We start from the raw sequence: 11,050 nt of genomic DNA on the forward strand, positions 1-11,050 counted from the left end.
TCTTCTCTCTCTCCCTACGAACCCGCCTTCCTCCTCTCCTTCTTCCACCAACAGTAGTCCAATTTCCACCGGCACCCTGTCGGTGAAGAGCACCGATGGCGGTCGTTGTTAACCCGGGCCTCGACCGATCCGGTATGGATTTCGTAGGTCTGAGTCGCATATTTGATTTGGCAAGATTTTACGTCGGATGCCCTTCCTGACACAACCCTCTGTATTTATCCGGGCTTGGGACCGGCACAATGAGACCCTGGCTTGGGCCCCCTCGTGGCTACATTTGCTCTACATCAACAGTCTCGCCCACAATTCAGAGGTGAATTTCTAATGAACTCCTGCCGCTTTGCAAGAACCATGTCCTAGCTAAAAACAGCAACATAATACTACTTTTAAGAACGTTTTTACAATAGATCAAAGGTAATTGGAATGGGACTTGAATTCAGGACTCAATGCTCATTTTCACAGACGACACACTGGTTTACACAAAAGGCAAACTCTCTTCCATACTCTGTGCACTCTTATAGACCAGGGGTCTGCAACCTGCAGCTCTGCATGGATCTCTGGGTGAAGAAAAATATAATAAGAATTTTTTAAAGTAAGGATTACTTGATTAGCATTTATTACGTTTAGAATTAGTTACAGTTATAAATTGATGGCTAAGGTGCACATAGATGATAAACTATGTAGGTTTTGACATCGCTGTTGACCTGAAGACATTTTATTTGCTCAACGCTACCTCCGTAATAAGCAGGTTTTATAAAACTTTGGGAAAACGTTTGATCTTTTATGAGTTAAAAGCACAAATTCTCTTATGCTTCACAATAAGGGTTAATAGCTCTCCAGAACTGCAGTGAGAGCATCCTATTTGACACAGAGCATCTTTTATTTTGAAATCAAGTTATTTGAGTTTCTGAAAAACATTGTTCATGCAAAAAAATACATATTTCATATTTATTATTTTTAAAAAGTAGGTAATGAATGCAAATACACATTTCTTAAAGGCTAAAATAAAACTATGTGGCTCTTTTTAAGTTTTGATCAGTAGAAAATGAGCTCAAATGGCTCTTCTACTGTTAAAGGTTGCCGACTCCTAAAATAGACCGATGATTGTCCAACCTCACACATTTTTGTACAAACCTACAAAGCTTTTTCAGGAAAAAGTTTGCAGAACAAACACTTCCTCACAAATCAAATCAAGCTCTGATGCATTTTTTCACAATAATGTAACACAAAGTGCTTTACCCTTTTAAACAATTAAAAAACAAATTGATAAAGAAAGAAAAGACCTTCACACGACAAAGCAAGAAAAAAAACACACAAAATGCGCACAACCCTCTGACCTACACACAACACAATAAAGCATTAAAGGATATACAAGATGTGAAATAGAAACATGGCTTTATTCTGGGCTGGAGAAACAATATTTCAGGGACTTGTTCACACTAGCAAACCCCTCGTTCATATTCACAGAGTATGGTACCACAGAAGTTCCAGCGCCCCAGTCGAAGTAAGGAGTCAGACACGGATAATCCGACTGTAGCAACCCCGTTCACCGAGAAGTCTTAGGTTGTTCCGAGTTCCTTCACTAATTGCCATTTAGTCACAGATTTCCAGATGTAAAGGCCTAATAAATATGAACATTATACAAAGAATTTTTATGTGCATATTCTGATTGTTTCTAAAAAAAATAACCGCCTTTTATTTACATGACAAATCATCCAAACGCAATGCATTATGGTCTTTATTCTGCAGTCCAGTAAGCATCAGAGCACATTGTTTTTTTGTGTGTTTTTTGCTTGTGAGAAATATTTGAGGGCAATAGAATTTGGAATTGTAGATTCTGACATCTCTACAGAATGGCGAATGCACTATGTAGGTCACTTAGTAGTGAATGAATTCTTACACAATCATAATCTGAAGAGTGTCATTTTCTAAACTCAAAATTTCAAGCTCAAAGAAATTAAAAGGCTTTTAGGAGAGATCTGGGATTTGGATCTAAAAGGTGTTTAGCTTTGGCTTTAAATGGGAGGAAACTCGACGTAAATCCATATCATCAACCAGGACAAAACTTTTCAGTGTTTAGTCTGATCAAATCAATGCTACAGATTCATTAGCATCTTTGAGTTAAAGACTAGATGTGATGGCATTGACTATACTTCTGAAGTGGTCTACAAAACTCACATGTAGCATCTCATGCTTCCATGGAGGACTTGAGAAAATCTGTTTGTTTTTTTAAAAATAGGGGCATTTTTGTTTTTTATTATTAAGTTTGAAAAGTGAAAAGTTATTGGCCCATTTTACTGCATATTGTTTGTTGTTCCTTAAAAATTTCTTGATGATCAGTTAGTTTAGTTTTCCTCCACCTTCTCTCTGCTCTCCTGCATTCTTGTTTCGCGGTGGTGATCTTTTCAGGTCTTCAGGGGGCTGAAGGCCACATACTCGCACAGAGAACACACTCGTTCATTCTGTCCATATGGGGAAAAAAGCATCACGAATGCAGGAATGATGTGGAGGAAATTTAAGACAAAAACATCTACTTACAGACGTGTCGCAGCCAACAACATGAAATCTGCATGGAGCTTTAAATTTACTGCAGAACTTAATATGGTCCACATACTGCAAAACAAGAATGACAGAAGCCACAGGTGCAAACAACATGCCGTTACATTTCATGCCTGTCCACATGGAGAAGGAGAATTCTGACGGAAAAATGTGCCTCACTTTTTCTCTGGGGATCTTTTTCTTTGCACAGCCCTCGCACATCATTGGGTACTTTGGACAGATTTCATCATGAGCCTGGAAGATCAACGGAAACAACAATTGACAATGTTCCTGCTGACAGAAACACTGATTTAATTTATTTGTTTGCATGTTTGTTATACTTAAATGGATGAAGACAACAGGTAAACAGAAAAATAATTTTCTTTACATGGCCCTGTGTAAAAATGTCACCAGCTTTTTTTTAGTTTATCACATCTTTGAAAACCTGAGTTTGATTTCTTTAGCCACATTTAAATGAACACAGTCAAGAAATGTGGTCAAATTGGACTTGTCTCACAAAATAATGTAAACCTAAAGGTCTTGAAAAGCCAAACATCCTGACATGATCTACAAAAAAATCATTAAGAAACTAAAAACCAAGTAATTTTGATTTCATAGAAAGGTTACTGAAAACTATTCTTAAGCTGTGGGACTCATAAGAGTCATTATCCACAAATAGAAAACTATAGAAAAGTGGTGAATCTTCCAAAAAGTAGCTGTCCCAAATCACTCTAGTAGTGTAGCAACAACTCATCTAAGAGGCTACAAAAGAACTTGAAGACTTTTAGGGAAAATTTTGGAAATTGTGCATTTAATTATATCTGGCAAAAACAGCATTAAAGAAAAAGGACACCAACCAATAGCCAAACATGGTAGAGGTAGTGTGACAATCTGAGGGTTGGTTGAGAATGAACTGATCTACAATAACCAAGCAGCTTGATGAGAAGAGATCAACTGTTGGAGAAAATATTAGAAAATTGAAAATAATCCAACATCAATGATGATCTCTCTCCACTTGGAACTCCATGACAGCTTCCATTTGTTCCAGTTCAAACAATCTGGAGAACAGAGAGAGAACAGCCCAGAACTACACGGAGGAGCTGGTCAAACACCTGAAAAGAGCTGAGACCACTTGAAACAAAGGCTACTACAGTAACGGAACACATCATCATGGAATTCAACCCTGTAGAACTCCAAAAATCCTCCTGCTTACATGTCCAGACCCACCTAACGTTCTCCACAGGACATCTGGATGATCCAGAGGAGGATTGGAAGAAGGTTGAGGGGTCAAGATGAAACCAAAATGGAACTTTGTGTCAGGATTCTATGGTTGGGCTTCTGTACTGCTTTTGTCATGTTTTGTTTTCCTTGTCAGTTTCCCTGCGGTCAGGTTAACCATCACACCTTTAGTAAATCGACCTCAGTGTATTCAAGTGTCAGGTTTTCAGTTCTTCATTGTAAGGTCATTTTCTCCGTTCTGCCACTTTTTTGGTTGTCCATGGTTTTTGTCACGTTTCAGTTAATTAAATGTTTTTCTTCCACCAAGCCTGGTCTCCTGTGCTTGGATCCTCCACCACCAGTTCCTGAGAATTTGGTGTGTGTATATGTATATATTTGAGTATGGGTTACTGTGTGCACTGTGTGTGTAATGTGATTTCCTGGATTCTTTTTAACATTCGGTCTCCAACAGTTTAAATGTATCAATGATGAACATGACAGACCAAACTTTTTTTAATGGAACAACCTGTAGAATTTATATCTGCAAAATACTTGATTGGCCTCTTGTAGGTTAGAGGGCTGCATTCCACACATACACTCAGGTGAGATGTCAGAAAGCAAGCCTGACCTTGATGTTCTTCAACAGGAAGGGCTCCTTGCAGTATTTGCAGTTGAGCGTCCTCTCCGGACACTCCCTCTCGTTGTGGCGCTCCTGCTCGTTGGCTCTCATCAGCTCTTTGCAGGAAGGACACATGATGATGGTGAAGTCGCAGGAGCCCTCGTGGCTGGACTGCAGGTCATAGGGATGATTTTATTGTGTGTTTACAGGCAATATTGTTCAAATTATGTTTAATAATTGCAGAAAACAATAATAACATAATAACTAATAACTTAATAATAACTCAATTCTGAATAAAATAAAGAAGTTTCTTCCTCTTTTACAACAATAGCCCATCTTTTACAGTAATGTTGACATTAATGCATCCATTAAATTACTCTTATTTATTATCACAAACTTGGAAGAAAAAATAAATAATAGCAAATCTGAAAATAGTGAATGGTGAAAACCTAGAGGACTACAAAGACATTCCATTTGAGAGTTTATTTTGGGAAATACTGCCCCCGAGGGAGCAGCTGTTGTAACTGCATATTCAGGCAGTTTGGTTTTAATTTAAAATTCTCTGCAGAGAGCAAAGCAAACCAAAGTGAAATACGAAAACTACACTTAAATTGATTCTGTTGGACTCTTGCCCTCTGATAGAGACTTTATTACGACTTATCTGAGAATAAAAACCACAATCTCCTTTCTTACAACAGACGGCTTTAAATATTAGAAGTGGCAAAGTCCTTTTGCTTCAGGAGATGATGTTCAGCTGTTCATACAGCCGCTCACCTCGAATTCTTTGACAGTGCCCGTCCACGTGCATCCTTCATTGGGACAGACTGCAGCCAGGGCCTCCACCTCCCTCCGTGCTGCATTGTCCGGGAAGGCCTGTGGAAGAGGGGGAAAGGGTTACCTCCACTGTGTCTGCTGCTGCTACGTTACATGTCATTTTACAACAGCCTCATGCTGCAAGATCATTTTTCAGCTCCGGCTCCTCTGCTCATGTCAGCTGCACGAAGAAAAAAAAAACACTTGTTTGCTTGATTCAGAAAACCCCAACATAAACAAACAGCTGTGAGATGCTCAGATCATCAGCTGGGGGGCTCCAAGGAGAAAATAGAGTTAAACTCAAGATCAAAGTTAAAAAACATACATTTGAAAGATGTTTCTAGAAGTGTTCTTCATGAGAGAATACAGGGCAGTATTTGCAGGTGAGAGTTTCAGTCCATCCTGCTCCAAACAAGAAGTTCCCTCAGAGGTCCAGGCGCTCTGCACAGTTTCTGCATCCCATAGAGAGAAACCATGAGTAACATGCAGTCGTCTTAGTGCATGAAATCCATCAAAAGACTGGTCCAGAAAGTAAAGACATCTGTGAAGGTCAGTTGAGAGAAGAACCAGACGCTGAGAGGCACAAATGGAGCTGGACAATGTTTGGTCTAAGGCAGGGTCTGCAACCTGCAGCTCCAGAGCCACAGGTGGCTCTTTTATATCCTTCCACTGTGGCTCTCTGGTTAAAGAAAAATAAAAAAAAAAGGTTTTCAATTTCAAAAAGTAACTGTAAAGCAAAAATGAGAAAGTAATAAAGGAGAAATAAGTAAACAAATTCAAACTTTAACTCATAAAAAACAATTTAAGTACAGTACCATAAGTTGAACTACAACATTTTGTGCGTTTTCTTCTACAGAAAAATCAATGGACGTCAATAAGCACTTAATTATCTCAGATTTCATGTTGGTTTGTTAAATCTACATCTGATGCACCAACAACAGTAAAATGATCTGTATTTGTATTTAATCACTGCTGACATTACAATTACACTTACTACTACATTTGCTGCATTGAGATGATCATATGTGGAACGGTGTCTTTTATTTTGAAAGGAACTCACATGAACTTCTGTCAAAAGTTTATTTTTAAAAAAAAGGCAATTTTCTTTTAATGTTTTCTTTATTTTTATATTATTTTTTTAATTTTTTTTGTCAATTCATTTTTTAGAAAAAAAAAACAAAAAACAGTTATCTGGTGTACACCAGTTACTAACCAGATTTATTTTTTTAACCACTTTATTTTTTCAGAAAAACAAGTTCTAGTTAGTAACCAGAACTTTCTTTTTTTACTTCATTTTTTTACAGAGCCCCTAAGTATTTTTAGAAAAAAAAAATATTTTCTTACTTACATTTTTTTTCTTACTTTGAAGTCCCTTCAGGGGCTCTGTACCAAGGCAATAAGCAGCAGAAAAAAAAATCATTTTTTTATATTTATTTTTTTCTTTATTGGGTAGTTAAAGGGTTAAGCCTCAGATCTTCGTGTTTTCCACAGAATCTTCCTCTTTATCCATTTCAAGCATCACTGGTGAGTCACTGCTAGAGGAAGACCAAGGCTTTGAGGAGCTGATCTGGTTTCTTCTGTCACTAATGATCTGCTCTGTTTTAGAGAAGGTTCTCTCAGGTGTCTGCACAGGTTTGTTGTGGAAGAGGTCCAACATGGAATTATCTTCCTGCAGAATCTACACTCTTCCTTTGTATTATCAATACAAGTGAATGGTTCCAGATTTTGCTCCAGACCACTCCCCACCCACGCACTTCCAGTGTAAAAGCCAGAAAAGACAGAGAGCTAAAAAGAGTTCATAAAAAAAAAAAAGAGCACTGATTTCGGGAAGAAGTCAGAAGGGAAAAGGTTACGCAGCTGCATCATCACCCTTGACTGTCATCACGGTAGGTTGGTCAAAGTTGCTGTGAAAATGCAAAAGTTGCAGGATGTGCAACAAATTGCAGAATTTGCATTAATAGGAGGGTCTGATTTAAATATTCATCTGTAATTTAAAAAAAATGTTTTTCATGTTTATACGTTGCAGTTATGCATGAATAATGCAGAATTGATGTACTTACACCCCCCTGCTTGAGAATGGAGGTGGGCTCTTCAAACAGGTCCTCTTTGATGCACGCGCTGCATTTCTGCGGCCCAGAGCTACATGGATGAAGAACAACACCGGTGAGTACAGCAATTCATATGCAGACGTCTGAGTACAACTTAGTCTCATGCTCAACAAAATACTCTGAGTTGCTGGGTGTATCAGAGAGAAAATCAAGCTGAGAACAGATTGGTCACTTTATGTAGGACCAAATGTCATATCTTGAATTTTAGCAAAACAAAAAAAGAGATTAATAAAATAAAGTATTTTATTCCTGGGAGAAAAAGAAAAGAACTGCAGACAACTAGATGATTGGAAGCTTTTATGTCCCTCTGAGGCACCTGTAGCATCAAGGTAAGAACCTTTGAACCTGAAGCTCAGTTTAAATCCTCATCAGCACACCCTCAGACCTCCAGGTCACCTTCTCCACCTCCAGCTGGACCGATGAGGGTCTCATAATCTGCCAGCCCAATTTAAAAAACAACTTTCAGCATGATCTGTTCAGAGGAATGCCTGCTGACACCACGTGTTATGTTATAAAGATTAATCAACAGTGTATTATCTATTATGATTCCCAGGAATTTATCTTCTTGCACATTTCTTATTTGTATGCCGTCTATGTTTATTGGCTCTTCAGAATGACTTGCTTGATTACCAAATATTATTGTCCATCCATCTTTTTTATAGTACTTAGTTCCTAATTAACTGTCTTGATAAGATTTGGATAATTGTCACCATTGTTAAATATATTTGCATCATCTGCAAACAAAATAAATGTAAATATTTTTGAAATTGTAAATATGACATTAATGGTTCAGGTCTCAACACTGATCCCTGGGGTACACCGCAAGCAATACCAAGGCTTTTAGATGTGAAATTACCAATACTGACATAGTGAACTCTTCCACTTAAATCATTTTTTAATCTTTTCAGTGAAACCTCTCCAATTCCATATCGTTCAGTTTATTGAGGAAGACAGAGTGATTTATAGTGTCAAACGCTTTTCTAAGATCAAGAAATATTCTGATTGCATCATTTTTGTTGTCCAATGCACTGAGGATATGTTACAACACATCAATAATGTATTTGTAGTCCTCTATCTAAGGGGAGACACTAAAATTATTGGTACAGGTCAAATAAAACATCAATGTGAATCATCAATATAATTTATTTCAGTTTAGCAGGCCAGATTAAATCGTGTAACAGGTCACAAATTGCCCCTGGACTGTAGTTTGCCCACCTGTGGTCCAAAACAATTACATTTCTCCATGCAAAATAGTGATGATCACACTCTTTCAACATATGATAGTGTGTTGAATGTTGAGTTGAAGAAAATAGATTTTACCTTTTTAATCGGGTAAGAATATAATATAATTTGGAGAAGTAAAATAAAGGATCTTGACATTTTTTTCAACAACAATATAAGCATGTTAAGATAAGCAAGTCTGTTCAGTAGATCCTGGCAGTGAACTGAAATCAGTCTGCTGCTAAATAAGAGTATTCACTGTAAAATCTGCAGAACACTTATGTTTTTATTTTCACATTTTGTTGCTTCCTAAAATAAAATATAAACAAAAAAAAGCTGTCAGAGCTGCAGGATTCTTTTCCACCTTCAAACATTTTGTCAGCAAAGACTTTACCATAAGCAAATTTTTGTAATATTACATTATTTTTAGATATGTTACATTTAGGGGGGCAAGACTTTTTTTTTTATTTTTAGATATTTGTACCACCTATGTTATGATTTTTTTTAATAAGTCAGGCTGACCCAGCCATGTCAACCACCAGGGTCAGCAGCTCTCTGCTAATGTCTGCCTAACCAAAACTACCTAAAGAAAACAAATAAACAAAGCCTGCAAACTGAGACTACCAAAGTCCAACTCTAAACTAAAATAATAAAAGCCAGCAGTATAAGACTACCGAGGACAAAGAGGGGAAAAAGAAGAAAAAAAGTAAATAAAAGAAAAATAAAATAGCAATTCTGTAAAGTAAGGATTACTTTATTAGCATTTGTTTAATTTAGAAAAGTTAAATTTATAAATTGAAGGCTGAGGTGCCAATAGATGATAAACTATGTAGGTTATTATCTTATGCTGCACAACATTGGTTACTAGATGTCCGAAGCTGGACTGAGATGATGCTGTTTGGCACAGAATATCTTTTATTTTGAAAAGAAGTTATTTGAGTTTTTGGTCATATCTTTAAAAAAAAAACACACATATTTTCATGCCACGTTCTTTTTATATTTTTGCTTTGTTCATGCCAAAAATTATATACATAATTCCTATTTATTTATTTTTTTAAAAAGGTCCTGAATGCTAATCCAGATTTCTTAAAGGCTAAAGTAAGACCACGCAGTTCCTTCTAGGTTTTGATCAGTAGAAAACGAGCCCAAATGGTTCTTTTACTGTTAAAGGTTTCTGACCCCTGATTTATTTCATGGTCAGCAGGTCAATAAGAATTTGTTAAGAGTGGCAGATTTAGGACATCGTCGTTGGAAATCTCTCATATCAGATTTTCTTTTCATAACAGAACATTCTATGCTTTTATTGTTGCACTGCAGAGTTAGAACAGGGATCATTGGATTATTTTTGTGTGGGTCCTCCCCTTCACATCAAGATCAATTTCCACTAATGTGACTGAGAACCCCAAAATGTCTCCAGTCCTCAGGGGCCTCAACCTTCATCATTTGGCACCTGATTGCACTGAATTAATGAGTGTAAAAATAAACCTGCTTTAATGTGGAGCTGCTGTCAGAGCGCACCATGGACACGGCAGTCCAACTGTTTGAGGTTCCAGTCCCCCGCCGGTCCAAACACAGCGAAACAGAACCGAACATGAGAGCGCGCGGCTCTCTGTGCTCTCTGTGCAGGAACCGAGACCTGGGCCGGCTGCGCGGACTCACCTGACGGTTCTGTTGAAGCAGAAGCAGCAGAAGCGGTGTCCGCACTGGGCCTGCAGGGGCCTGCGCAGGATCTTCTCACACGAGTTGCACAAGTGCTTGTCTTCGAGGCAGTTGGCCAGAATCTTCCTCGGGAAGCCCGGCTTGCTGCCCTCCAGAGAGGACGGCGGAGAAGGCTCCTGGGCCGCCATTAATCCGGAACAGAACCGGGCTCAGTGGGGCGTGTTCAAGAGCACAAACGCTGCCGGGCGTGATTTTCGAAAGAACCGCCAGCGACGCCTCATCGCTTTTTCTCAGATGTATTCAGGCGCGTGCACCTGCTTATGTCACGAACCCACGCAGACCACGCGCGTTCACGTGGCGGCAGAGAACGCCGGGGAGCTACGGTAAACCGGGAGAACACGACTGAGGAGAGAACCTCATCAGACAGCAGCTAGACTGGACCGAACCACCGAAGCAGCGCCAGCACCGGAAATGAAGGCGGGTCTTTAAAAGAGTTTTTTTTAATTATTATTCCTGGACTCGTTGCTTTACACTCCATTTGTTTGTTTACGAGTGTGTTTATATGTACCCTACATTTATTGAAAAACTTTTCAAAATATGTGTTAAACAACACAACCTGAACTTGTATAGTTACTTAAAGAAAACGTGTTTGCTTTCCCCGTCATTTTTTTAAACTCGGAGGGATTTGTATTTTAAGGAGGTAACAGCTAATAATTGTAATAAAGTAAGAGTAGCTAAATAAAATAGCAAGTAAAGGAAGTTGTTTGATTTATTAATTTTAGAAGTTAATAAAATGCAGTCTAAAAATATCGAGCAAATTGTAGTTAATTAAAAATCTGAATTTAATGAGTGTAAATAATCAGCTCGTGAATAATGC

At 38.2% G+C, this 11,050-nt stretch overlaps 1 protein-coding gene across 2 annotated transcripts in view; it reads right to left on the reverse strand.

Moving 5' to 3' along the window:
* Nucleotides 1–10,644, reverse strand: part of LOC112137707 (TNF receptor-associated factor 2) — a 16,362-nt gene extending 5,718 nt beyond the window's left edge. Inside the window, exons 1-6 of one of the 2 annotated variants that reach the window (XM_024260144.1) lie at nucleotides 10,174–10,361; nucleotides 7,246–7,324; nucleotides 5,147–5,245; nucleotides 4,382–4,543; nucleotides 2,716–2,790; nucleotides 2,536–2,610 (exon numbers count right to left, since the gene is read on the reverse strand). In XM_024260144.1, coding sequence (XP_024115912.1) covers nucleotides 2,536–2,610; nucleotides 2,716–2,790; nucleotides 4,382–4,543; nucleotides 5,147–5,245; nucleotides 7,246–7,324; nucleotides 10,174–10,361 — 678 coding nt within the window. Of the gene's footprint in view, nucleotides 1–2,535; nucleotides 2,611–2,715; nucleotides 2,791–4,381; nucleotides 4,544–5,146; nucleotides 5,246–7,245; nucleotides 7,325–10,173 lie in introns of both variants that reach the window. The other variant, XM_024260145.1, reaches the window with a different exon arrangement.
* Between the last annotated feature and the right edge of the window lie 406 nt (nucleotides 10,645–11,050).

This window comes from Oryzias melastigma, linkage group LG9 (assembly GCF_002922805.2).
Source record: "Oryzias melastigma strain HK-1 linkage group LG9, ASM292280v2, whole genome shotgun sequence".
Lineage (NCBI taxonomy): Eukaryota > Metazoa > Chordata > Actinopteri > Beloniformes > Adrianichthyidae > Oryzias > Oryzias melastigma.